The sequence below is a fragment of the Danio rerio genome, chromosome 22, assembly GCF_049306965.1.
Source record: "Danio rerio strain Tuebingen ecotype United States chromosome 22, GRCz12tu, whole genome shotgun sequence".
Lineage (NCBI taxonomy): Eukaryota > Metazoa > Chordata > Actinopteri > Cypriniformes > Danionidae > Danio > Danio rerio.
This window is the reverse complement of record NC_133197.1, coordinates 22,055,243-22,083,136: the sequence shown is the minus strand read 5'-3', so window position 1 is coordinate 22,083,136 and position 27,894 is coordinate 22,055,243. Positions and strand designations below refer to the sequence as shown.

Genomic DNA, 27,894 nt, shown 5'->3' with positions numbered 1-27,894 from the left:
TGTGTTATGATATTCTTTGTTATTACTTGTAAATAATAGATATATTTGTAGAATGTTGGTAATTTATTATATAGGAATTATGTTATATAAATCAGCAGCTCGGGCGGAGCAGTGGCGCAGTAGGTTGTGCTGTCGCCTCACAGCAAGAAGGTCGCTGGTTCGAGCCTAGGCTCAGTTGGCCTTTCTGTGTGGAGTTTGCATGTTCTGCCTGTGTTCGCGTGGGTTTCCTCTGTGTGCTCTGGTTTGCCCCACAGTCCAAAGACCTGTGGTACAGGTGAATTGGGTAGGCTAAATTGTCCGTAGTGTATGAGTGTGTGTGTTTGGATGTTTCCCAGAGATGGTTTGCGGCTGGAAGGGCATCCGCTGTGTAAAAACTTGCTGGATAAGTTGGCGGTTCATTCCACTGTGGCGACCTCGGATTAATAAAGGGGCTCAGTGGAAGGAAAGTTATTGAATGTGAGTGGTGTAGGTGGCTTTGTTGGTTTTAGTAGATTATTTTAATAACTTTTATTACTTATAAAAATAAATTGTTATAGAATATAAAGAGATAGAATATAATTTTGCTAAATAGAAAATGATTTTGACTAATTACAGCTGGCTGAGCCATCTGACCAATCAGAGCAGAGTAGGAGGAGTTTAAAGATGCATTTTCAACTAACCCAGGGGTGTCCAAACTCGGTCCTGGAGGGCCGGGATCCGGCATAGTTTAGCTCTAACTTCCTTCAACACATCTCCCTGAAAGTTTTAATACACCTAGAAAGAGGTTGATTAGCTAGTTTAGCTTTGTTTAATTTGGGTTGGAACTTAAATATGCAGGAAACTGGCCATCCAGGACCGAGTTTGGACAACCCTGGACTAACCCATGGGTCTCAAACTTAATTCCTGGAGGGCCGCAGATCTGCACAGTTTTGCTATTAAGCAGGTGTGATTTGGAGGTGGTTAGAACTAAAATCTGCAGAGCTACGGCCCTCCAGGAATTGAGTTTGAGACCACTGATCAGAAACTGTTAGGATAAAGGCTGACGCTGCAAGAATGTTATGAGAAAACATTTTTATATTTACTTTTAAATTTAGTTACATCTTAGGATAGATGTAAACTCATTGGCGGAGACTCCCAAAACAAAATTATTAAAACAATAACATGAATTAATAAATCATAAGTCTTATTTTATTCATTGCAAAATAACAGCATTAAATATCAGCATTAATAACAGAATAAATAGTCAAAACTGCTAAGCCTAAACTCTGATTCAACTAGTAAGCTCCAAACCGAGTGAACATTGTTTATGGTTTATTACAAACAGTAGTCGATTAGTTAAACAATGGGGGAAAATATCAGTGGTTTTGCTACACTAATCATAGTGTAATCATGGTATTTGTAGAAACTGGTTCTTCAAATTGTATCTATACATTGTTACATGATTAAAACCATTGCTAATTTTGTTAAAGGGATAGTTAACCCAAACATGAAAATTGATTCACTATTTATTCACCCTCAAGTAGTTCCAAACCTTTATGAATTTCTTCTGTTAAATAACACTAAAGATATTTTAAAGAAAACTGAAAACATGTAAGCATTGTAATCCATAGAAGTAAAAACAAATATGCCTACAGAGGAATTCCGTTTTTTTTTACAGGTTTCCAACTTTCTTCAAAATATCTTCTTTTGTGTTCGACAGAAGAAAGACACTCATCAAGGTTTAAAACCAGTAAATGATGGCATAAATCTCGTTTCTGTCTGAACTGTCCCTTTAAATGTATTTAAATGTGACAACAATTTTACACAACATGAAATTTAGTTATGACTTATAAAATATATCAGTGAGGCAATTAAACTCGCTCTCCACGGTACCAAGACATGTCAAAATCCTAAATCTCAACAAGCGTCGCGTTTGGAAGCGTCCAGTGCGTCGCGTCGCGCGCTCGAGTGTGGATGGGTTTGTCAGTCAGGTGATCTGTCCGCCATTTTGTCAGCCATTTCCTAGACGGGTCCGCTGCAGATCAGCACTTACAGAAAGAGCGAAACCCCTCCTGCACAGGCCGCTGTTCGGGACTGAATGAGAGACTAGAGCTCTAGCGGGCCGGTCAGCACTCAGATATAGCCCGTGTTCGCGGTTCGGTCCGGTCGGACAGGAGGGAAATCATCATGGCTCTGAAGATCGTGAAGGGAAGCATCGATCGGATGTTCGATAAAAACCTGCAGGATTTAGTACGTGGCATTAGGAACCATAAGGAAGATGAGGTGAGACACTTTTAAATGTTTATGTCCTGTTGTGTGGCAAACAGCAGAATAGAATTTGATTGTAAAAATGTACAAAATTCACCTAGTATGAATGAATCGAGCTGATCTCGTGTCAGTGATCTTAAATCACCTGATTTCAGGTGAGCTAACTGGTTTTATCCTGATAAATGCGTTTAGATGGTAAACTGTTGTGTTTTCAGCGTAGTAAATGAACATTTCCGCGATCTGTGAGGTTGCTGACAGCTGTTAGTGATGTTAGAACAGTCTGTCATCGTTTTGTTTATCATGGATGAGGCCAGTTAGCATTGCTAACGGTTTAGACTCTTATATAAACACATTCTGCAGAATGAATACACCTTTTTTTCATCTGATGTTTCATACGAAACGTGTAATTGTACACTTTATAACATAATTTTAGCGCAGCGAATATGTTTAATTTAATATAACAGCTCGGCTCACTTAACGTTATGTGTGTCATGAGATTGGCCGTGTCTCAACGCATAGTGAGCCACCTATCTAGACAACTTGTTTTCAGCATCATAGGCGTGTCCTAATACCGTTCCGAACGCATACGATGCCTGTGATGTTCCAACATCAAATCTAGGTATGAGTTTCTGACGGTATGATAACCTTAGATAAAGACATCATGGTATTATGTGATTACTCATCTAAAATTATTTCTTTTTTAATGTCAGGCTAAAAAAAAAAAATAAATAATAATCCCCAATTGAACACAATATATTTTATTTTAGAAAACATGTATATTATTTTGGAACATTAAACATGTCAGGCTAAATATTAAAAATTAATAATTGACCTCTGCTCTCTTTATTGTTTCATAAACTTATTTTTTTTTACAAAACATAAACGCATTTAAAAACGTCTTACATATATCTTAGGAATGGTTTAACAGAAAATTTTAGTGGTTTTAAAACCTTTGCTCCAACCTGCGGTAAACCTTGAAACCAGTTATTGTGTCTTGCCTAATCACATCACATGATGTGACATTCAGAAATGTTCAATTCGAGTGTTCGATGTTCGATCTATGATACCGATAAATGTCAAATTCAAACATGAATGAAACTTTGATAGGCAAATAGAATAGCTCAAATGTTTGAAAAGTAAATGCAATAAAATAATAATAAATAAAAATAAACTAAATGTTTCATTTAGATATTCAGATTTGTGTACAAATGTACCACACAAATGTACTTGTAATGTTGATCAATGGTAAAAAATGCAAGGTTCAATTTGAACAATCAAATTTGCTAATACTGCGGACTAATTTTTGATTATTTGATTGTGATGCCACTTTATATTTAAAAATGTAAGTTTAATGACAGCTAAACGTTTCAGTTTGTGTGGTCAAACATTAATAAGGTACACCAAATGCTTAACTTCTTAATTAAATGTAGTAATTCCCAAAATGTTCCAACAAGTACGTGACTCACAAAGATGTTTAAATAAAATAATTCTCAAAACTGTTCCGTTTCAACATTAAATTCTCATTTATTGCAGTCTGATATTTCGAAAATACATTTTATACCTGTAAAATGTTAAATTCAAAACAAAATGCACAAATTTTAAAATTGTATCGTTGACTATAGTTGTAATTTTTGCCTAAATAGAAATGCGTAAATCCCCATACTTCAGTTTCTCATCAAATCTTTTGACCAATCAAATGTTCTCTAGTATCTGACATCTCCCGCCCCCTTTAAGACGATTCTCATTTGCTTTTTATTTGATGCGCATTAGCTCAACCACTCTCATTGGGAGAGCTTTGATAAAAACAAAATGTTATTGGCTTTTTTTTTAAAAATGGGTGGAGCCAATTTATGTCCCGCCCTGTTTTTATGTTTCAGTTAAAATTCCGTCATACATCAGACAAAAAGTGCACATTTGAAAGCGCCTCATGAAAAGCGACCTTTATGTCCTAATGTCCTTAAATGTCCTAATATGTTCAATTCAGATGTCTCCGTACCACCCAATAATGTTGTCGATGTGGGGAACTTGTTAGGAATGAGACACAGCCGTTGTGTAGTCTCTGAAATCACACCTGTCAGTTTGACCACAGCATCAGGGAAGAGAATCGCTGCTTTCTTGTAATTCGTTTAGTGATCTATGGTTTAAAAAAACAAGAAGAAGCGTGGGCCGCAGCATGCTAATAATGACAAGGCTGAATTTTCTCTGGCATTAATACACTTCAAGAAAAAAAAGGAACAAGGTGCTGTGAGTGACATGACAGCGAGCATTTATAATTACAACCAGCGTTTACTCACTTTTACTTCAATATGGATCACAATCTCATCCCTTTTTGGGAGACTCAGAATTATTGATTTTAGTCAGCAGTTTGGCCTTCTAGCAGACAGCAGGTCAGTGATTTACGTGTTATGAAATGGTAGAGACGGCTGTCATGTGTTTCTGATGTTTCTTAGGTGCTGTTTGCATGTATTCAACCTTCTCAGATGAGCAGTATTGTCCAATGTGCCATTTAGTCTGGGAAAACATATAAATTTGTTATTGTGGACACTTCTGTAAAAATAGCTGAGTTGTCACCTCTGTAGAAGTTTGGATATTTAATCATTCATGACATGTTCATTTCTCGTGTTTGTGCATTTTCCTTGCCTTTGTTTTTTTTATTTATTTGTTTATTTATTGTTTTTGGCAGGGGCAGCATGGTGGCTCAGTGGTTAGTTAAAATAGCTATTTCTTAGCCACATATTTAAATAATTTGTCAAAAATAATGTCTGTGAATCTAGAATTTAAATATTTTTAAAATGTTAAAATATTAGTAAAATATAGCAGTATGGAAAATGTGCAGGTATTTTATTGCAAAACAAAAGGTGGCGGACTTAAAAGTGATGGAAAAATATTCAAAACATCACTTCATTTTTTTCGTCGTGTTGTACCCATGTAAAAATCTGTTTCCACAACGTTAGAAACAGACGTTTTCTTTTAGCCTCATAATTTGATGTTGCTGCCATGTTGCCGTCTCTTTACTGTACTGGTTTTTACCAGATTTTGGAAAAAAATAATGTTCTCACAACATCCAATCAGATAAAAGGAACCAAAAAGCAATATGGTGTTTATGACTTTACAGAATCGTAGCATTAAAAGATTCAAAATCACAAATTGTTTTAAGATTCTAAGACTGTATTTGCACACAATTAACAAATAGTCGCAGGCAAATTCAAATTTTGTGACAAGGCAGCACTGGCCTGATTGGGCCAGCATCGATTCTCTCTACTGTCCCGATCATCTTTCACGCTGGCCCCGGGCCATCAGGCAGTCCTTATCGTTGAGCCCTGTCTGTGCTACAATCATAAACTAAAATTGTAATTAAAACCTTTTTGTTAATTAAACAAACTGAAATAATATCATTGTAAAAAACTAATACAAATAAAAAGATGCAGAAAAGTACTAAACATTTTATTAAAATCAGGGAATGTGCGGGGTCTTAAAATGTCTTAAATTTTAAAAACCTTAAAGTTCTAAATCCACTTTTATTTATTAACTCTATTTACTTATTATTATGGTTTAATTATCTTAAATAGCATGTGTTTTTAAAGTTTTTTTTTTTTCAAGTTTTAACTTGGCCATTAAAAAAAATCTTTAGAGTTTAAACTTGTGTAAGTCTGAAGTTTCATTCATTATTGTCATAAATGGTCTTAAAACGGTATAAAAAGGCCTAAATTTGACTTGATTAAATCTGTAGAAACCCTGTAAAATGAAATGAATTTAAAATATTAAGTGAACGAACTGAAGCAAAATGGAACATAATTAAAAAGTACAAAAAATTAGAATAATATGAAAGCCATGAAAGTGAATTGTAATAAACTAAAATTTGGATCAAAATACATTAATATGTAATTATGTAATATTACTATCTTTATGCATCTAAAAAGATTTAAAAAGGTTAAACAACTATTTAAAATATTCATTAAAATAAAGCTAAAATTAAACAATTATTAGGTTATTTATTTATTATTTATTTAAATAAAACCGAAACTTCCCTAAATATTCAGTTCTATTCATCTTATTTATATAGTGCTTTTGAAATGTAGATTGTGTTAAAGCAGCTTAACATAGAAGATTATAGTAAATTGAAACTGTGTCAGTCCAGTTTTCAGAGTTTAATTTTAGTTCAGTTTAGTTCAGTATGAGTTAATTTTCACTGCTGAGAGTCCAAACACTGAAGAGCAAATCCATCGATGGGCAGCTTCACAAATCCCAAACCATGCAAGTCAGATGCGACAGCGGCCAGAAACAAACTTCACCCATTTGCGAAGGTGAAGGGTAAAAAAAAACTCCTAGAACCATGCTCAGTTGGGCTAAACCATTTCTCTTAAATTAAACAAATAAATAATAAAACTGATTTTACGCATCAAAAAAGATTAAAATGCTAAGAAATATGAATTAAAATAAAGCTAGAATGAAACAGTTATTAGTAGGGGATTTATTTATTTAAATAAAACTGAAACTTCCCTAAATAATAAATAAATAAAAGTAGCTTTAAGCATCTAAAAAAAATAAAAGGGTTAAAAACACTATTTAAAATATTCATCAAAATAAACAAATAAAACAATTATTAGGTGATTTATTTATTTATTTAATTAAAACTGAAACCTCCCTAATAATAAATAAATAAATCAATAAATAAAATAATTATTTTTAATCATCTAAAAAGATTTAAAAGGTTAAAAACAAAAACTATTTAAAATAATTAACAAAGTAAAGTTAAAATGAAATCATCATTAGGTGTTTATTTATTTATTTATTAAAACTGAAACTTCCCTCGTTAATAAATAATTAAAATAACAAATTTTAAGCATCTAAAATGGGTAAACTATTTAAAATATTCATTAAAATAAAGCCAAAACAAAATATTTATTAGGTGATTGTATGCATTTAAATGAAACTGAAACATCCTTAAATGATAAATAAATATTATATTATAACTATGTTTAAGCATAAAAGAAAAAAGTGGTAAAAAAACTATTTAAAATTTTAATTAAAATTAAGCTAAAATAAAACAATTATTAAGAGATTTATTAATTTATTTAAATAAAACTGAAACTTCCCTAAATAGATAAATTAAAAAAAATATTAATTAAACTTATTCAAAATAATAAAAATGTATTGTTTAGTGTATAATTACTATTAAAACAATTTTTCTCTGTACTCAGAAAACTTTGTTGGAGTTACTTAAATCGAATGAATAATTTTAAACAATATTATCTCGTAGTTCAGTCACAAACTACAATCTTGACTCTAGTCTGACCTTTTTGCACTTCCTTTTTTAAATATCAAACATGTTTTAATCACAGTGTATTCAACGCCGAACATCTTCCAAACTCACTTCATTCGCTGCTTTAACGTTCCAGTTACAGACTCCCGGCTCTGTTTAATCTGCAAACATCTGGAGTCAGGTAACAGCAAGGCTTCGTCAATGTAACCTGTACCATCGTACCTAGATATCGTGTCTGTTACCGGGCCAACAGCAGACAGTGCTGTGAAATATTCATAGCCTCCTGAATGAACTGTCAGGCTGTGTGTGTGCGTGTGTGTGTGTTCACTGGTCTGTTTGCGCTCGGCCTGTGGTTTCATGTGAGACCTCTATATTTGTTTTCCACGAGAGGTGGGTGTACTTATCCAAAGCTCTGGCTGCGTCTCAAAGCTAGCGAACTGCCTACCTGAATGCTGCTGTTGAACCCAATAATTTGGTTAATTTTGTAAGTAATAATTTACTTCACATTGGAGTTGAATCATTTGGGGATGCGTTTGATGGTTTAAAACGAACAGGAGTTTGTAGTGTGCATTCTTATAAGTGCACTTGAAAAGGTCTCTTGTTTTCCTGAGAGGGACACTGAGTTCGCCTTCATACTTCACTGATGGTTTGCTGAGCTGGTCGACTCCAAGTGTTGCCTAACTAAGAAATATTTCAGTCATGCCAATGGGCTGAAATTACCCATAATGCATGATTCATTAGAGCTGAATGGGACGACAGTGTCTTCTGGAGAGCCTTCTGTTCCCTTATGTTTTGTTGCTTATAGGGATGAAATTACCCATAATACATCATTCATGACCATTTTGAAAAGACCACCTTATGGATGAGTGTTTTAACTGCAGTTGAAATATTACTTCATGTAAATGACCCATAATGCATCATTCATTAAAAAAACTAACATGTAATTATGCTGTGTGTCCTTCGAAGTGTTTGTATACTGCATAAATGCCAGCGCTCCTCAAAAAATAAATAAATAAATAAATAACTTTGAGCACTTGAGTGTTTCTGGACCGTAGCTATTTACTCGAGTAGGGTTGTCAATTCACCAAACTTACAAATGTAACAACAGATACTGGGACACTGGAGTGTTTTAAAGCCGCAAAGATCTGTCAATTCATCAGCGGATCGCTTGTTTGTCAGCTTATCAACAGACTAGCGGATCTTGGTGTCTTTTAAACAGTCCAGTGTATCTGTTGTTACACTCAGTAAACATCAAAATACTCATGGAAACAGACACTCGGTTGCTTGTCATGTTGCTTTCTTTTTTACGAAATCCACCATTCTCATAAAAACAACTGAAAATAAAATATGCTTGCGTCAAGAAGACAGCTTTGATGCTGGGTTCACACCAATAGTGAAGGCAAGTATTGGCGAAAATTACTTACAAATCCCAAACCATGCAAGTCAGATGCGACAGCGGCCAGAAACAAACTTCACCCATTTGCGAAGGTGAAGGGGGAAAAAAAACTCCTAAAACCATGCTCAGTTGGGCTAAACCATTTCTCTTAAATTAAACAAATAAATAATAAAACTGATTTTACGCATCAAAAAAGATTAAAATGCTAAGAAATATGAATAAATTAAAGCTAGAATGAAACAGTTATTAGTAGGTAATTTATTTATTTAAATAAAACTAAAACTTCTCTAAATAATAAATAAATAAAAGTAGCTTTAAGCATCTAAAAAAAATAAAAGGGTTAAAAACACTATTTAAAATATTCATCAAAATAAAGCTAAAATAAAACAATTATTAGGTGATTTATTAATTTATTTAAATAGTGGATCTTGGTGTCTTTTAAACAGTCCAGTGTATCTGTTGTTACACTCAGTAAACATCAAAATACTCATGAAAACAGACGCTCGGTTGCTTGTCATGTTGCTTTCTTTCTTACGAAATCCACCATTCTCATAAAAACAACTAAAGATAAAATATGCTTGCGTCAAGAAGACAGCTTTGATGCTGGGTTCACACCAATAGTGAAGGCAAGTATTGGCGAAAATTACTTACAAAGTCAATGCAGAAATGTAGACACATTTCCAACAGACAGTGCGACTGAGGCAAATTTTGTGTGGGTTTTTTCCTATAAAAACTGAAGTAAAGTTGTCATGATAATAGTATTCGATACCAGTTGGTGCTGAAATTTAAAAAATGTCTATTTCCTGCGTACATTTGAGCGCTGCTGAGTGCGTTCTTTAATCAGTGCTGTTTTGACATTGTGTTCACGTGCTCAACAGAAATGACCGTGAAGATCAGTTGATTCATTAGCGCAGGGGTGGCCAACCCTGTTCCTGGAGAGCCACCTTCCTGCAGATTTCAGTTGCAACCCATATCAAACACACCTGCCTGTAATTATTACGTGGTCTTCAGGTCCTAATTAATTGGTTCAGGTGTGTTTGATATGGGTGGCAACTAAAATCTGCAGGAAGGTGGCTCTCCAGGAACAAGGTTGGCCACCCCTGCATTAGCGGATCTCTCATATGTCAGCTTATAAACAGACCAGCTAATCTTCGCAGCTTTAAAACACACCAGTGTCCCTGTATCTGTTGTTACACTCAGTAAACACTGGTGAGTTTGGTAAATGATGACCTTGATGACCAATCACAGTCATTTCTGTTGAGCACGTGAACACAATGGCAAATGAGCGCTGTTTAAGAACGTGCTCCACAGCGCTTGAATGTTAACGGGAAACGGACAAGTACCGATTCGAGTAAGAGTACCAATTATTTCAGTATCATGACAACACTACTCAAGAAATAAAAATTCTTTAACTGTCAGCACATTTGCTAGAAATACACCCGAAAGCAGATGCTCGGTACCTTGTCATGTTGCTGGCTTTCTTACCAAATCCACCATTCTCAATTAAATCAACTGAAAATAAAAAACGCTTACCTCAGGAAGACAATGCTTTGATCCTAAGTTCACGTTCAAACCAATAGCGAAATTACGTTTTTACATACTAAGTCAATGCAAATGAGCAAATTTAGACAAATTTCCAACAAGCAGCATGATTGAGGCTAATTTTGTGTTTGCGAAAAATGCTCAATACACAGAATTCACCCCAATGGTGTCGTCTACTCAAATTCAAATGATTGAGCTCGAATGTAGCATTCGCTTGAGGTGTAAAACAGCGATGCATCTTTCATTGGAAGCACATAAGGATTTTTGTCCAGAAAAGCCATCTGAAAGTGCTTATTTTACCCAATTTTAGTGTGTGGATATTACCCATAACGCTTTGTTTATAACAAAATAACAATAAATGCACTATTCAAAAGACGCTGTTTGAAAACCTTCTGGTGAACTTTTTCTTATCCAATAGTTTCTATGTGACCATCAACCAGTTTCTCAGAGGATGACAAGCTGACAAAAAATTGCTTTCACTCTGATACAAGTTTTATTTATGGAGAAAATTACAAAGCACTGCAGTGTTTATGTGTTCTGTGTTTGTCTGAGATAATTAGTCTACCGTAATGTGTATATTCCATGCAAGCCGAAGCTGATCGGTCAATTCTTGTCACGTGACTCGCTGTGAAACTGTGTGTATCTGGAAACGCAAGCTGCGCACCTCCATTGGAAATAATGATTCTGCACAAAATGTAGAAAAGAGACGATATGCGAATGGCCCCTGAAGGCCACCATTATTTGCGATCTCCATCAGTTGATCTTCTTGCACAGACATGGTGGACTCACCTGATTTATTGACAGATGGGTTTTGGATCCATTCCTTGGCATTGCTGGGTCTTTTCCCCTCAGAAAAGAAACTTTTCATCTTTTTTTTTTACTCATTTTGCTGATCAAGTGACCGAGATGCAAGCGAGAGAATACGGTAATTTTTTTAAATAAAAGATAGTTCGGACTCGGATAATAAACAAAACCATAATAATTAGTGATTTCTTGTGCGGCTCAGTACCAATTGATCCACGGACCGGTACCAGTCCACAGCCCGGTGGTTAAGGACCACTAATATTTAATAAAAACTATTTTGGTCTCAATTTGGTGGATCATAAGTTCTTATGCAGTCTCTCTATGCATAAAGCACAAATAATTCTAATTCACAGGGGACTGTAAAAATGCAACTGGCCATTTGTGTGGAGAATCTCTTCATTTACACAATTTATTATTATTGTTTTATTTTATAGTTATTATTTTTTTACAAGGCACAATCACCAACTATGAAAAAATATTTCTGCAAAACTGTTGTTTAAATGGGTCAAATTTAAACAGACAAATTAAATTTATTGATGTTTAATTTAAGTTAATGTTTATTACCTTTATTTGTTTGTTTAAATTCAGCCCAAATAAATTGTTTTCAAACACTTACCTAAAAAAAAAAATGTAAATCTAATGAATCATCTTTGAATCATTTTTTTTCAGTCAATAAACATAAAGAAACCATCGTTTACTCCATATTGTCAGTTCCTCTAGGTAGAACTATCCATAATTCAACATTAATAAGAGTTTTGTAAAGATGTACCAGGAAAATCATCATGAAAACCTTTGTTTGCACTCCAAAAATGACATTTGCCAACATCTACTTATTTAAAATGAGCTGAAACAACACAATTCTTTCAGTTTTTTGGGCGTTTCTGTGTAGAGTTTGAATGCTCTCCCCGTGCTCGCGTGGGTTTCCTCCGGGTGCTCCGGTTTCCCCCACAGTTCAAAGACATGCGCTATAGGTGAATTGAGTAAACTAAATTGGCCGTTGTGTATGTGTGTGAATGAGTGTGTATGGATGTTTCCCAGTGGTGGGTTGCAGCTGGAAGGGCATTCACTGAGTAAAATATGCTGGATAAGACCCCTCATGAATAAAGGGTCTAAGCCGAAGCAAAATGAACGAATGATTCCTTCATTTTGCCCTAATTCAAATCGATTATGTGGAACCCAATATTATTTATGCAGTGTACCTTGTATTTTCAGCCTCTTTTAAAAATTACCCACAATGCATTATTCACCAGCGTTTATTAAAAATCAAACTCTTCTGGAGATCCTTCATTTACTCCATTTTTTTCACTCTCATCATACCTAATTCAGAATTTTTGCAATGACCTTATAGGAAAACCTTTGTTTATCTTATAATTTCATTTTCTTTGTACTAAAAATTACCCACAATGCAGCATTCAAAATGTTATGCAGATGTGATTTGAATCCTTCTTCATAAACTTCACATCTCCACGATGCATTTTCTAGTCAGAAAAGGAAGGATTGATTCTGTAGTGTAGCCCCTTCAGTGTTTCTCCTCCTGTTAGTCTCATGACTAAAGACACATGACCACACACTCGCCTCATACAACAGCACTTTGTGTGTCCCTGAGGCCAATATGTGTGCCGTAAGTACACGCGCTGGTTGAAGACACTTTTAAAGGGATAGTTCACCCAAAAATTAAAATCCTACCATCATTTACTTCTCATTCACTCTTCACTAGTGTCACCCCTGTATGAGTTTCTTGAGCTCTATTGAACACAAAAGAAGACATGTTGGAAATTCATAGACTTCCATAGTATTTATTTTCCTACTATGGAAATCAATTGGCATTCCAGCATTCTTCTGAATATTTTCTTTTGTGTTGAACAGGTAACAAAAACTCAAAGGTTTGTCGTTAATGAGTAAATATTTGTTTTTTGGGTGAACTATCCCTTTAATGAGTTACATTTCATAATCTTTCAATAACTAGCCATGAGATATTGCGGTTTGTTGGCTCTGATAGTCATTCATTGATTCTACGCACATAACTGGATGAACTGACCTAGTTTGGAGGACGGGTATTTTTATTTTCCCTTTTTATTTTTGGATTTCAACAGTGAACCTTTGATTGTGGGTTATATTTATGATCCGATGTGAAAACAAGTTGTTCAGTTTGGGTTGTGCCATTTATCGTCTACGGCAAAAAATATGTTTGTTTATTTTATGTATTGTAGTGTACTTGTGGTTTGATTAATATTTTGAATGATTATTTGATTAGCATTTTAGTTAAAGTGTATATGTTATGACTTTGTAATTTTAATAGATTTTTTTACGTTTGCTTTTTTATTTATGCTGTAAAAGTTCTTATTTTATATACCAATATTTGCTATTTAGTTCAGTTTTAAAATGTTTCATATTAATTTAAATGCATATTAAATAATACATGTAAATGTGGCAAACAGAAAATCTTCATAAACGCTCATTATGGAGCAGTTTGGACATTCTGCTAAATATTTCTTTTTGTGTTTTTAAAGGAAAAATATTTCATATGAATTTAAATGCATATTTTTAATAATAAATGTAGGTAATGAGAATAAAAATCTCCATAAACTTTTATTAGGGAGCAGACATTAGACATTCTGCTAAATATGTCTTTTTGTGTTTTTAAGGGGAAATATTTCAGTTTAAATGCATATTAAATAAATATTTAAATGTAAAAAATATTAAAATATTTCAATCTAAATTCATATTAAATAATAAATGTGAATGTTGTAAATAAAAATCCCTACAAACTTTCATTACAGAGCAGCTTGGACATTCTGTTAAATAAAAAAAAAATTATATATAATTATAATTATAATAATAATTATATATATATATAAAATATATATATATATATATATATATATATATATATATATATATAAAATATAATATAATTATTATTATAATTATAATTATATATAATTTTTTTTTTATTTAACAGAATGTCCAAGCTGCTCTGTAATGAAAGTTTGTAGGGATTTTTATTTACAACATTCACATTTATTATTTAATATGAATTTAGATTGAAATATTTTAATATTTTTTACATTTAAATATTTATTTAATATGCATTTAAACTGAAATATTTCCCCTTAAAAACACAAAAAGACATATTTAGCAGAATAATAAATGTAAATGATGTTAATAAAAAAATCTAAAAACTTTCATTACGGCGCTGTCTGGACATTTTGCTGAATATCTTTTTTGTGTTTTAAGAGGGAAATGTTTGATATGAATTTTAATGCATATTGAATAATAAATGTAAGTAATGTGAATAAAAATCCCTATGAAATCATTACGGAGCAACTTGGACATTCTGCTAAATATCTCTTTTTGTGTTTTTAAGGGAAAAATGTTTCATATGAATTTAAATGCATATTGAATAATAAATGTAAATAATCTAAAATAAAAATCTCTAAACTTTCGTTATGGATACTTGGACATTCTGTTAAATATCTCTTTTTGTGGTTTTAATTATTTCATATGAATTTAAATGCATACTGAATAATAAATGTAAAAAAAATTCCCATAAACTTTCATTACAGAGCAGCTTGGACATTATGCTAAATATCTTTTGTTCGTTTTAAAAGGAAAAATATTGATTTACTATAAAATAATAGAAACCTATATCTTTTATATATGCTAATTATGCTAGATGCTGACATCATCGTCAAAATATTGTCTTGATGAATCTGCGTATCAATGCGAGATGTAGCAAAATCTGACTCTGCTGAAGTGTTAATTGCCACACATCATTTCTCGTTAAGCTCAGGCGGTGAATTGACAAATGCGTCTGACAACAGGAACTAAATAATGCGTCGGGCTGTTATGGAGAGCATTGTCTCTCTGTATTTTTGGCTCACTCTTTCTAACAATACTTCCTGTTCCCACTACAGGCCAAATACATCTCTACCTGCATCGATGAGATCAAACAAGAACTCAAACAGGACAACATCGCCGTTAAAGCCAACGCCGTCTGCAAGCTCACCTACGTAAGGCTGACAGTCGCTTCATTCAGATTTCTTTTTTCTTTTGAGCTCAAGCCGTCACTTATTTGCTTTGTGTTCTGCTTCTAACAGTTGCAGATGCTCGGCTATGATGTGAGCTGGGCTGCTTTCAACATTGTGGAGGTCATGAGCTCCTCCAAATTCACTTATAAGGTGAGAGGAGGCGTCAGAATCAATGTTTTATATGTCTGTATGTGTGTGTTTTGGTGTTATTTATATACTAGTTTAAGATTTATTCATATTTTTTTTATTTAGTTTTGTTTTTGTCATTTTTTAAAAATATATTTTTTAACGTTTTTATTGATTTAATTTTTACACATTTGTACTTTTTTTTTTTTTTTGTATTTTACTTTTTGTTTTTATTTTAAATTAGTTATAATCAGGGCTTGTTATTAATACCTGCCAAATGCAGGTAGATTTCAGGGTTAGGCAGACAATCCTACTAGCCACTCTGGCTGATGGAAAACAATTTTTAAGTTGTAGTTTTTTTGTTTGTTTTTTTTTTTTATAAGCAGGGTTCGACTGTAAGGATAGACCAATATTTGTGCAAATGTGATCTTAGAGTGCTTTCACACGTAGACTTTTGTTTTGGAACCTGTCTCGTTTGCCCAATTAGCGTGGTTCATTTGGCATATGTGAAACCAGCAATCGCACTCGGCTCCGCACCAAATCAATCAGTCTGAAATTGTCTGAATGAGGTGGTCGATTGGAGTGAGAAAGCAAAACGATTCGAGCCCGGCTATATTACATTGTGTTATGGATATGTAATAGGCATATATAGCTATATGAAGAGAGAATTAGGAGTAGGGCAGGAGGTCATTCCTACCGATAAGTGTGCGTTTCATGGTAAATAGGAAAGTGAAAGCATGCTGAACTATTAACGAGAGCTGTTTATCTGTTAAGAACATTGACCGAACTGCAGTCTAGCCAAAGGCTCTATATGAGAGAGGCTTACTTCTGATTTATATCTAGTGACGATGTCTTTGGGCGTCACCATTCAAAATTAAAAAACAACTTTCGGCTTATCGTGTCTTACTGCTTATCGTCATAAATTAAAATAGGGAATCATGACAGCTGAGCGGGACTCAATAACTGTGAAACTCTGAGCAATGTGAGGATAGTTTACTCACACAAGACTTGTTTTAGCTCTCTGATCCATTTAGAAATGTTGCAGTGTGAAAACGAACCGCACCAAGAACAAAGAGCAACATTGTACCAATTTTAGGGTGCTTTTACATCTTAGTTCGCTGCATTTGATCCGGACCAAGGGCAATAAATGATACATTGTTGCGTTTTCTGCTATCTTTTGTCCGTTTTCACACCACACTGCTGGCTTTGATTTGAACCAGTTGAAACGAACCAAAATGCAGTCATCTGACAAAATCCACATCTCTCATTTTCCAGATGTTGTTGAACATATTTCCTAAACTGCTTATTGATTGGTCAGAATTCACGTGCAGGAAAATGCCAATGAACTCCCACAAGTAAACAAAACCGGCAGACACAAAATGTCGTTTTTACAATGGAGGAACGACTGCTGACTGATTGTATCCCCGCTTTAGACAAACTTTACATTTGGAGAATGAAGCCTGCCGCGGCTGAAAAAATATGTTTTAAAGCATCGCTCGTCACTTCAGGAGGAGGCGTAAATTAATTTAGCTAAAATGCGACATGGTCATCTTGCGGAAATATTACCAACGATCCATCAGGTAATGTTTTCCCCTCTTTCTTTCTTTCTTTCTTTCTTTCTTTCTTTCTTTCTTTCTTTCTTTCTTTCTTTCTTTCTTTCTTTCTTTCTTTCTTTCTTTCTTTCTTTCTTTCTTTCTTTCTTTCTTTCTCTCTCTCTCTGTTGGTAAAGCGCTGTCAACAAATATTTTTCCTCCATATCTCATACTGCACAGCGCACCGGCCTACGGCAGCTGGATTAGTCCAAAAGGCAAAGTACTTTTTGCAGTTGGACCTGTTTTAGTACTGATCATATTCTGATCAAAACAAACCGCTCCAGGGTTTGTTTGAAAGCGTACCGAGACCACCTCTTCAAGCAGGTCTCGGTTCATTTTTTTGGTCCGCTTTTGGTGCGCACTGGAGTACGATTGCTGCATTCTCACCTGCCCAAACGAACCGCACCAAGAGGGAAAACGAACTCTAGTACTATTCAACCGAACTAAATAAAGCATGTGTGAAAGCACCCTTAATCCCAATCTCAACTCCACTTAACAAATGACTCTCTCTTTTCTCCTTTCCAGCGAATTGGCTACCTTGCTGCGTCCCAATGCTTTCACGAGGGCACTGATGTCATCATGCTGACGACCAATCAGATCCGCAAGGTGTGTTTTAGGCTTATTCACCTATTTGTATGAGTCGCACTGTTTGCTGTAGGAGGCTTTTATCATCTCTCTCCCCCCAGGATCTCAGCAGTCCAAACCAATATGACACCGGTGTGGCTCTGACTGGACTCTCCTGCTTCGTGACCCCTGACCTCGCTCGTGACCTCGCCAATGACATCATGACTTTGGTACGAACAATCAAAAGTGTTTACTTTAAGCAAATATTGATGTTCAGCACATATTCTTTCTCTCTTGCAGGAGGAGAAACCAGTTTGTTCATTCTGTAGGGATCATAAATCAAACTTTAAATAATGTCTATTTTGAAAATGATGGCAGGTGACATTTTTAGCCAGAAATTATTTGTTTGCACATATTAAAAATGTTTCTCCTGGAGTAATTATTGTATTTTAAATTTTTTTAATCATCCATTAATTTGAGAGATTTTTCTTTTCATTTTATTTTTATATGTATATCTGTATGTCTTAAATACTGTTTCTAAGACAAAGTTGGTGAATTATTGTCAACATTATGAAATCATATGTGAAATGTTCGCCTTTAAAAATCTGGTTTATGCTCTGAATAGTTTTGCAATTGTTGCCGACATTAAATTCTAAATAAATGACTTAATTCTCACCTGAATAATTTTAGATGTCGCACACCAAGCCGTACATTCGCAAGAAGGCCGTGCTGATCATGTACAAAGTGTTTCTGAAGTACCCAGAGTCCCTGCGTCCTGCTTTTCCCCGACTCAAGGAGAAGCTGGAGGATCCTGATCCTGGTAAAGATGCTACAGCCACAGTTTCGGTCTGTTGAAAGTGAATATTTCAGCCTTCAATCTGAATGTTTGTTTGTGTCTCAGGTGTCCAGTCAGCGGCTGTGAACGTCATCTGTGAACTGGCTAGAAGAAATCCTAAGAACTACTTGTCGCTGGCGCCCCTGTTCTTCAAACTCATGACCTCCTCCACCAACAACTGGGTTCTCATCAAGATCATTAAGCTGGTAAGAGACTAGTGTTGCCTTGAAACTGGAATTCAATACTAATAATACAACAGATGCAGGGACACTGGAGCTTTTTAAAGATGTGAAGGTCAGTTGATTTATCAGTGGTGCACTCGTATGTCAGCTTATAAACAGACTAGCTGATCTTCACAGCTTTAAAAAGCTCTAGTGTCCCTGTATCTGTTGTTACACTCAGTAAACAGCGGTGAGTTCGGTGAACTGATGACCTTCACAGCCAATTACAGTCATTTCTGTTGAGCACGTGAACACAATGTCAAATCAGCACTGTTTAAGAACCGACTCAAATGTTAGCAAGAAATGTTTTTAAATTACAGAAATCGAATCGAATTTCAGTATCATGATAACACCATAAGAGACGAAAAGTGTGAGGGATTTGTAGTGTAATATCTTGGCGTATGAAATGATGAATTACTGGAAAAACCTTTTGAGCAGATATGATTAGGGGGTCCTGCGTTGTCGCGATTTTTGATAATTGAAAATCCGGCAACCTCAATAATCAAACTCTTGGGAACAACTGTGGTCGGAACCAAAGTTCACAGGTCTGTGTTCTCTGAACACCTCTCAAGCGGTGAACTACTTCATTCTGATTGCTTGCCGCTGAACCGCAACATATCATAGCTCATAAAATAAAGTTGACTTGATTTCAACTCTCCTCGACGCCCACACCGGAGAAGACGCGCCGTGCTTTTTCTTTCCGCCGGTTCTCATTGAAAATGAATGACTACTGGCTGCTTTGGCACTCTCGCCGCTTTTGGTTTGTGATCGTTCCTCAGTTTGTGAAGGCTTCTCTGCGTCGTCGCTTCACCCCGCCCCCCTTTCCCGCTCCTTAGTTTGTGATCGCTCCTCAGTTTGTGAAGGCTTCCCTGCGTTGTCGCTCCATCCCGCCTCCCTTCCACGCTCCTCAATTTGTGATCGCTTCCCCGCGTTGTCCCCCTCCCAACACCCCCCCCCCCAATCATTAGGGGGCCCCGTCAGTGATCCCTGCAGGAGGGCCTCCGCATTTTGAGCTACACCACTGGTAATTATGTGTACAAAACAACAAAGTCCACTAATAAATTCTTGTTTTCTAGATTTATTTGTTATGGGTTTGAATAGAATGTAACTCGATTCATTTCATTCTCTAAACGTCTGAGAATATTTTATTCCAAAAGTCAACTCAGTTTTTTACCATTTGAAGAAACTGTCAGTTGTTTAGAACAGAGGTGCCTAAAGTAGGGTCTTTTGGTTCATCTCGTCATCCCATCTGAAAAGAAAGGGAGAATGATGAGGAGTTTATTGGTATGAATCCCTTTGACAGAGATCGTCATTAAGAGTTTAACATAACCTTTTTATTTTTGTTTTCTGTTTACTTAAGGAGCTACCAAAAAAGCCAACTAAAGTGAAATGTTTCATTTAAATGTTGTAAATGAATCAGAGTTAACATGTAAATACTGTCACTCGACAGACCGACTCGACTAGTGTATTTAGCATTGAACTCCTCTGTGTTATAAATAGGATTGTTTATGTTTTTACTGTAATAAGTTCAATATAAAATGCTAAAAAAGATACTGCATCATTAATTAATATATATTTAAAGCAATATTTCTAGTTATTTATAAATATTAGCACATCAGTTAGGACATTTTTTTGTAATCTGGTTTGGTATATTTCACTTCGGCCCACAGCCCTCAATCAACTTTGGTTTTGACCCTTTATATGAAAGTTTGGTCACTCCTGGGTTAGAATAACAAATAATTAATATATTGTGATCGAAAATCCGAGTTATTCCACCAAATATTGACCTCTTTCATAACCTGTCTAATGTTGAAACATTGATATTGTGTTGTCTAAATAGTAATGTCTTTTTGGGGGGTCGTTTTATGCTAAATAAATGACAATATTTTTATTTAGAAATTTCATCAGCAAAAATGGTAGAAAGCTAAATTTTTTTGCAAGCATGTGTAGATCATTAGAAGCCTAACTGTATGGTTTATGCATAACAGTAGCCTGCAAAAATATATTAAAATCCATTTTACGTAAAGTGTAATACAGGTACAGTTTATTAAGTATAATCCAGTACAACAGGTAAAGCACATTCTATTGGACTGTCCTGCTTTTACTGACTGCAGAAGGCTTTTATCATGGAAGGAGATATTCATTAAATTGTCTCCAGGAAGTAAAAAATTTTAATTTTAATCATATATTAAGGTTAAGAATCTAAATTTGTTTGTGGTTTTTATTGCATATGTATTATTGCAGTGTTTTTGCTACGAAAATTCATTGTTGCTGTCATGGCTTTAAATAAAAATATACGATGTGTGTACAGCTGGTTCTTAAACCAAGGTTTAGTGTAATTTTAAAGTCTTTAGAATTGTATCAAATATGATCCAGTAGGCTTTAAATCTTATATTCTGACCCTCAATATCCACTTTCTCTCAGATTTTAACTTCAGTTATTTTCATGAAAGTTGTCCAAAATGAATTTTTTTGTCCATTTCTTTAATCATATGTTCATCTTTCAGTTTGGTGCTCTCACTCCTTTGGAGCCTCGTTTGGGAAAGAAGCTGATTGAGCCCCTGACAAACCTCATCCACAGGTAATGGTGGTGCTAAAACACCAACACTGACAGGAATATTAGGGTTAAATATAATATATGTCTTTCATTTTATTCACTCTCTCAGTACCTCGGCCATGTCGCTTCTCTATGAGTGCGTCAACACAGTTATAGCAGGTCAGTATTTCTGGTGCCGTGACCCAGTGTTGTATTCACATTTTTGAACATTGGCACTGATGTCTGTTCTCTCTCCTGTTTTACTCAGTGCTGATCTCGCTGTCTTCTGGGATGCCCAATCACAGTGCAAGCATACAGGTGGGCTTTTGGCACATTACTTGGTGTAACCGGCTGATTTATTTTAATGTTTTTTGAGGCCCGTTTTATATACATTTATAATGTAGCATTGATATATAAAGGTCATGAGTATTTTTTTTAATCTTTAAACGTTATAATGATCAGCCAGGTCGTTACTTTGTTGCTTTTATATGTGTAGAATAGGGCTGTGCGATTTGGGGAAAATATCTAATTGCAATTGTTATTTATTTATTTGTTTTTAACAGATATTTGCGATTTCGATTTGATTTGCGATTTAATTTTGTAGTCCAGCTTCAGCTCAATATTCTGTATCTTAGCTTCTTACTGCTAAAAGTGAGTGTTAGTTAAAAAAGGAACTGAAAAGATATTAACTTACTCCAACTTTTATTCAAATTAGTTCAAAAATATTCAGAAATTAAACACTAATTTTCTCTGGAGTAATTTATCACGTTAGTTGCCTTCGTGATGTTTTATCATGTGGTGTAAAAGCTGTAAACAACTCTGAAATTGTACTTTGCTGTTGCTAGCTACTAGATTGAGTATCACTGGCAATACTTTTAGTTGACTTTTAGCAAGACGCTTCTCATTTAGCCGCCTGTGGTGTTTTTATAGGTGCTGGTTGCTGTATTTTCTCATGCTGTGGCAACAATTCTGCGACAGCTCCTACAAATGACCGGTTTTTGTTCGGTGTCTGTGACTTTGAAACCAAAATATTCACATATTAACGATAATAATTTGTCTATTAATGCTTCTGAGGCGGCAGATGCAATCATCTTACTTGTTCCGCTTTCCTATTTGTTTGTTTTAATGTGGGCTTTCTGCATAGTTAGGTTGCGCAATTCTGATTGGGCGGATTAAAAGTGTGCTCATTCAATTGGCTAATAAGACTGGCGACAGGCACGCATTTGCGTGGGGGAAATTATATAATACATATATATTTCATATTATATATGCATATAATTGTGATTCGATTTTGATTAATCGCACAGCCCTAGTGTAGATTGTATATGATTTGCGTCATTTTAATTGTTGTATAAAACAATTACTTTAATTTTTTTCTCGAAATTACATTTCTTAATTTTTTTTGTCAAATAAATATATATATCAGACACATCTGAAACAAAAATATTTAGCATTATTACATAAAGCTGGTCAGCTAATTAACAAATTATGATTTTTTTTATTACAAACATTGAACATTGGCTAATGCTTCAATTTATTAAAGTACTTAATTAATATTTATTATTAAAATGTGCAAACTTAATACAAGATGACTTTTATATTATTTACTGAATTACAATACTGAATTATTAAATGTAAACATTTAATTTGAGCAATTTGAATCAAATAGTGAGATTTATGATAAAAGCATCAGCTTTAGAATGAATACAAGTTATTAAATAGACCATTATGAAGGATGTAAACAAAAAACAAGGGTCCCAACGTATTTCCTGTTTTACAATTTCAATTTCTATAGCTTCCGACAATCCAAAAAGAGACGCATACTGATGAATAATGTTATTATAGCTGTTTTAAACATTACGTTATGATTGAATTGCCTCTTGTTACAGTTATGAAATAATTTGAAAACTAGCTGGAAATGTTCTTGTGCTAATGACATGACCACATTGAAATGGTCTATATTGGCCTTCTCGATGTAGAAATCATCATTTAGTCAAGTTTCATTTAAAGATAAGTGCTAAACAGAATCATTGGCTTAAAAAAACACCTGACCCATCTAATGACGTCACACATTGCTGTAAGATGCTGTGAAAAGGATTTAAACATTAGTAGTAATGCTTTTCGTCTCCTTCTGTTTTCCATTTCTCTCTCTCTCGTCCACAGCTCTGTGTGCAGAAACTGCGAATCCTGATTGAAGACTCGGACCAGAACTGTGAGCCTTCTGTCAATGCCTGCAGTGTGTCATTCTCTCATTGTCTGCATGTTTCTGAGTCCCCCTTCTGGTCCTGTAGATGGAGTCCATGTAGACCTCCATCCCGGATAACTCGAAGACAACCTCAGTGCTACAACAGAGAATTGGCAAGCGTCATTTGTAGCTTTTATAGCTTGAGGAACTTCTCAAAAAAGTGTCCTCCAAAAGAGCCATGCACATTAAACAATCTTGAATTACCTGTCAGGAGTTCGAGTTATCGGTGTCCCTATGAAGCTGGCTATAGAGTAGCTCTACGAATCCTGGACTACCATGTTTTGTTTTTCAGAAACCACAGAGTCGCCTTAATATTAACTTGCATTTGAATGGCCAAGACTTATTGAGTCTTATTGAGTCTGCCAAGTCTTATTTCTATAGATCAGTGTATTTGTATATTGGCATCAGGAAAAGCCCAGTGTTTTAATGGCCCAAGATTGCAGAACTGTGGCTCCAGTCGTCCTGCATCTATATTTAGTTTTATTTGATTATGTGGATACTTCAAACATTAGTGGCTTCATATTATGCTTTTAATCTCTTACAATCAGTAATACAATTGACCTTTAAAATATCTGGCGGAGTAAAACAAAATGGAAGTCCATTAGTGTTCTTGTGGGGGTGTGTCTTGTGTGTGTGTGTGTGTGTGTGTGTGTGTGTGTGTTTCCTTTGTGTTTTCTTTTCCCATTGTCTTGTTTTTTTTGTCTTCCTTTACTACATGTGCATATGCAGATTTTTCAATTATGACTATTAGAGAATGGTTAGATTTCATTTGTAAAGTGCTCTAAAGTTGACATGGAATGGAGGTTCACTCTATTGTCTAAGCCAGAGGTTCTCAAAGTGGGGGTCGTCGCTGGACAATCAGGAGGGGTCGGTTGGTTATTTCTAAAAATCGAATTCCTTTTATTAAACTATTATGAATACCATATATTATCTATATTCCAATCTACTTGGGCCTATATGTGTGTGCGCGTTTGTATATTTACAATGACCTCAGAGGATATTGGGGGTCGCGAGTCACTGGTATTGTTGTTTTAGGGGTTGCGAGCTGAAAAGTTTAGGAACCCCTGGTCTAAACTGCATTATTTAGCACAATATAAATCAGGGATGTCCAAAATCGGTTTTGGAGGGCAGGTCTCCTGCATAGTTTAGCTCAAACTTGCTTCAACACACCTGCCTGGAAGTGTCTAGTATATCTATTAAGAGCTTGATTAGCTGGTTCAGGTGTGTTTAATTGGGGTTGGAACTAAAATATGCTGGACACCAGCCCTCTAGGACAGAGTTTGGACACCTCTGTTATAAACAATTCCTAATTGCGTGTTTTTAAAAAAAAAAAAAAGTAGTCTTGTATTCAAAAGCTATATTTTAATCTTTCAATTTCACGTTTAGGTCAATTTAGACAGCACCGATAAATGGCAACCAACAAGGATAATCACCAGATTACAACACATCACTCCTGAGACATATAATGACCAACAAGTGCTGTACGAATTTGTTTAAATAATAAATGCAAGCGCTAAACATATTCACTTCTGCTGTAGAAAAGTGAAGCCAAAATTTCCCAAAGATGGTGGCTGACATCTTGCACTTGGAGTCGTTTCTGTAGTGTTCATAAAGAGGAGCCGTGGAATCAAACTTCTACAGACTCATTTGATTCTTAAAAGACACTTGGTAACAGCCACCAGTTTTCCCCAATATGGCTAATGTTAAAAAAATAATAAAAAATTAAGCCAGAATGGACCAAAAATGGCTGATGATGTCTTGCATTTGCAGCCAAGGTCTGTGTGGTAGTGATCTTGAAGTGGAGCTGTGGTATCAAACTTCCGGAGACTCATTTAATTCTTAAAAGACACTTAGTAACATCAATGTTGATTTGAAGTGGAGTCATGGTATCACTATCCATTGAACTTATTTAATTCCTAGAAAAAAACTATTTACAAGCTAACAAATTATCATGTTTTCCGCCAAATGACTAATATTAAAAAGTGAAGCCGCATTGTCCCTAAAATGGCTGATGACATCTTGCTTTTTTGTAGCCAAAGTCTGTGCAGTAGTGATCCTGAAGTGGAGCCCTGGGATCAAACTTCTGCAGACTCATTTAATTCTTTAAAGGCACTCTGTAACACAGAGCTAATAACCTGTTTTCCCCCATAGGTCTAATGTCAAAAAATTAAATGAATAAAAGCAAAGCCAGAAAGGATCAACAATGGCTGATGACATCTTGAATTTGCAGCCAAGGTTTATAGTAGTATTGATTGTGAAGTGGAGCCATGGTTCAAAATCCATTGGACTTGTTTAATTTTTAAAAAACAATTTACAAGCTAACAAATTATCATGTTTTCTGCCATATGACTAATATAAAAAAGTGAAGCCAGATTGTCCCAAAAATGGCTGATAACGTCTTGCTTTTGCAGCCAAAGTCTGTGCAGTAATGATTCTGAAGTGGAGCCATGGTATCAAACTTCCGCAGACTCGTTTAATTCTTAAAAGACACTCTGTAACAGCTAAAAAAGCTAAAAACCTGTTTCCCCCATATGTCTAATGACAAAAAATAAAAATAAAGCAAAAATGGCTAATGCTGTCTTGTGAAGTGGAGTCATGGTAATAAACTCCATTTAGACTCATTAAATTAAAAGTATCTAAAAAAAATCTAAAATTAAAATCTATTTAAAAGCTAACAAATTATCACGTTTTCCCCCATATGACTAATAATAAAAATGTGAAGCCAGATTATTCCCAAAATGGCTGATAACATCTTGCTTTTGCAGCCAAAGTCTGTTTGGAAGTGATTCTAAAGTGGAGCCATGGTACCAAACTCCCTTAGACTCATCTAAAAAATGTTAATAAGGGCTAACTCCCAAAACAATTCCACTGAGACTTTTACCTCTAAATATTGGGATTAGTACAATGTGAATTGGCCATTAGACCTCCCTCAGGTGATGTGTGGCTGACATTTAATCCAGCCAAACTTCTTAAGTCAACTAGAAGCTCACATTTACATCCACCTTCATCAATTATACATAAATCAAGTCCCCACCTGTCTTTTTTTCTGATGAACATTTTGTATGTCATAATACGGAACAAAATATCTACCACAACCTCCATTCACATTGCGACTTTCATAGTCTAAATAAATGTAGAAGTAGCCTTGCTTCATTTCAAAAGTCACTTAGGCACTGTGGTGTTTTACAGTGAAGTACTTGGGTCTTCTGGCCATGTCAAAGATCCTAAAGACGCACCCGAAGTCTGTGCAGTCACACAAAGACCTGATCCTGCAATGTTTGGATGACAAAGATGAGTCCATTCGCTTGAGAGCTCTGGATCTGCTCTACGGCATGGTGTGTACAACATTCATTTGTTTACATTGTTCTGTGAAGAGCTTGTATATTAAGAGTTTACGAAAATGTGGGCAACCAGGTCTCAAAGAAGAACTTGATGGAGATTGTGAAGAAGCTCATGCTGCATGTGGACAAAGCTGAAGGCACCACTTACAGAGATGAGTTGCTCACCAAGATCATCGACATCTGCAGCCAGAGCAACTACCAGTATATCACTAACTTCGAATGGTAAGACTTAACCAAATATACACTCAGGGGCCATTCACACCAAACATGTTTTCCATTCCAATATGCTACTTTTCCATTGTTTTTCAAAGTAAGCACACACTTGAAGAACGCAGGTATTTTGGGACACCTCGCACTTGAGCAACACTTTTATTTAAGATGCCATATGAAGTTAAAAGAACTTTCACAAGCAACACTCCTTATTAATGTCAGTTCCGAAGCATTGGACCAATCGGAAGAACTTTCAGGCGAGGCAAGTGTTGCAAGTTTTAGTTTACAGTTTTACAGTAGCAAGTTGGCATGTCAACTGTTATGTCTTCATAACATGGCAGAGGTGGCCTTAAAAAACCCTTCCCAAATGATGCATCTTGCGGGTTTTTTTTAGACACACAGAAGTGTTCTGTGTGAATGGGCCTATTTTTTTGTAGATTTTTAGGTTGTACTGCACAATGTGTGCTCCAAAGCAAGTCATTTTCTCTGTCAGTAAGCACTGTTTCTGGACTTCCTCAAACACCTCAGTTGGCGTGCTAATTTGGGATTGTACAATTGGGCAAAGCTCGGTTAAGTTACGCTGTTCCCAAAAGGTTTCATTTCACAGGTCTAATATACTGATACACATGCTGTTTTTCCCCAACTAATAATTACAGACATAATCTGAACCATGTGGACTCATGAAAGCAATACTTTCAGATATTTAGCTTTTTGTCTGTGCAGTCTTTGTGTGACACATACAGAAAACGGTATATCAGGAGTTTAAACTGACAAGGCTTTATAATATATGCAGATGTTTTGTTTGGTATTGTAATGCTGCTTTCACACCAGACGCAGATAAAGCATCAAGAGTGATTTACATGTTAATTCAATGCAAAGACGCGAATAGACATCCTGCGGCACGAATGTGCGTTTGTCGCATGGATTGCTCGAGTTAGACTTCAGCGGACATTCGTGCCACGT

At 35.2% G+C, this 27,894-nt stretch overlaps 1 protein-coding gene across 16 annotated transcripts in view; it reads left to right on the top strand.

Annotated features, from left to right (window-relative positions):
* The first annotated feature begins 1,995 nt into the window (after window positions 1-1,995).
* ap3d1 (adaptor related protein complex 3 subunit delta 1) overlaps window positions 1,996-27,894 on the top strand; it is a 58,379-nt gene continuing 32,480 nt past the window's right edge. For 15 of the 16 annotated variants that reach the window (XM_073936630.1, XM_073936629.1, XM_073936623.1 and 12 more), the window contains exons 1-13: window positions 1,996-2,241; window positions 15,149-15,244; window positions 15,332-15,412; window positions 17,506-17,586; window positions 17,667-17,774; window positions 18,235-18,364; window positions 18,446-18,585; window positions 21,107-21,180; window positions 21,266-21,315; window positions 21,404-21,453; window positions 23,299-23,347; window positions 26,570-26,715; window positions 26,795-26,943. In XM_073936630.1, coding sequence (XP_073792731.1) covers window positions 2,146-2,241; window positions 15,149-15,244; window positions 15,332-15,412; window positions 17,506-17,586; window positions 17,667-17,774; window positions 18,235-18,364; window positions 18,446-18,585; window positions 21,107-21,180; window positions 21,266-21,315; window positions 21,404-21,453; window positions 23,299-23,347; window positions 26,570-26,715; window positions 26,795-26,943 — 1,250 coding nt within the window. In that variant the 5' untranslated portion in view covers window positions 1,996-2,145. 16 annotated transcript variants of the gene reach the window in all.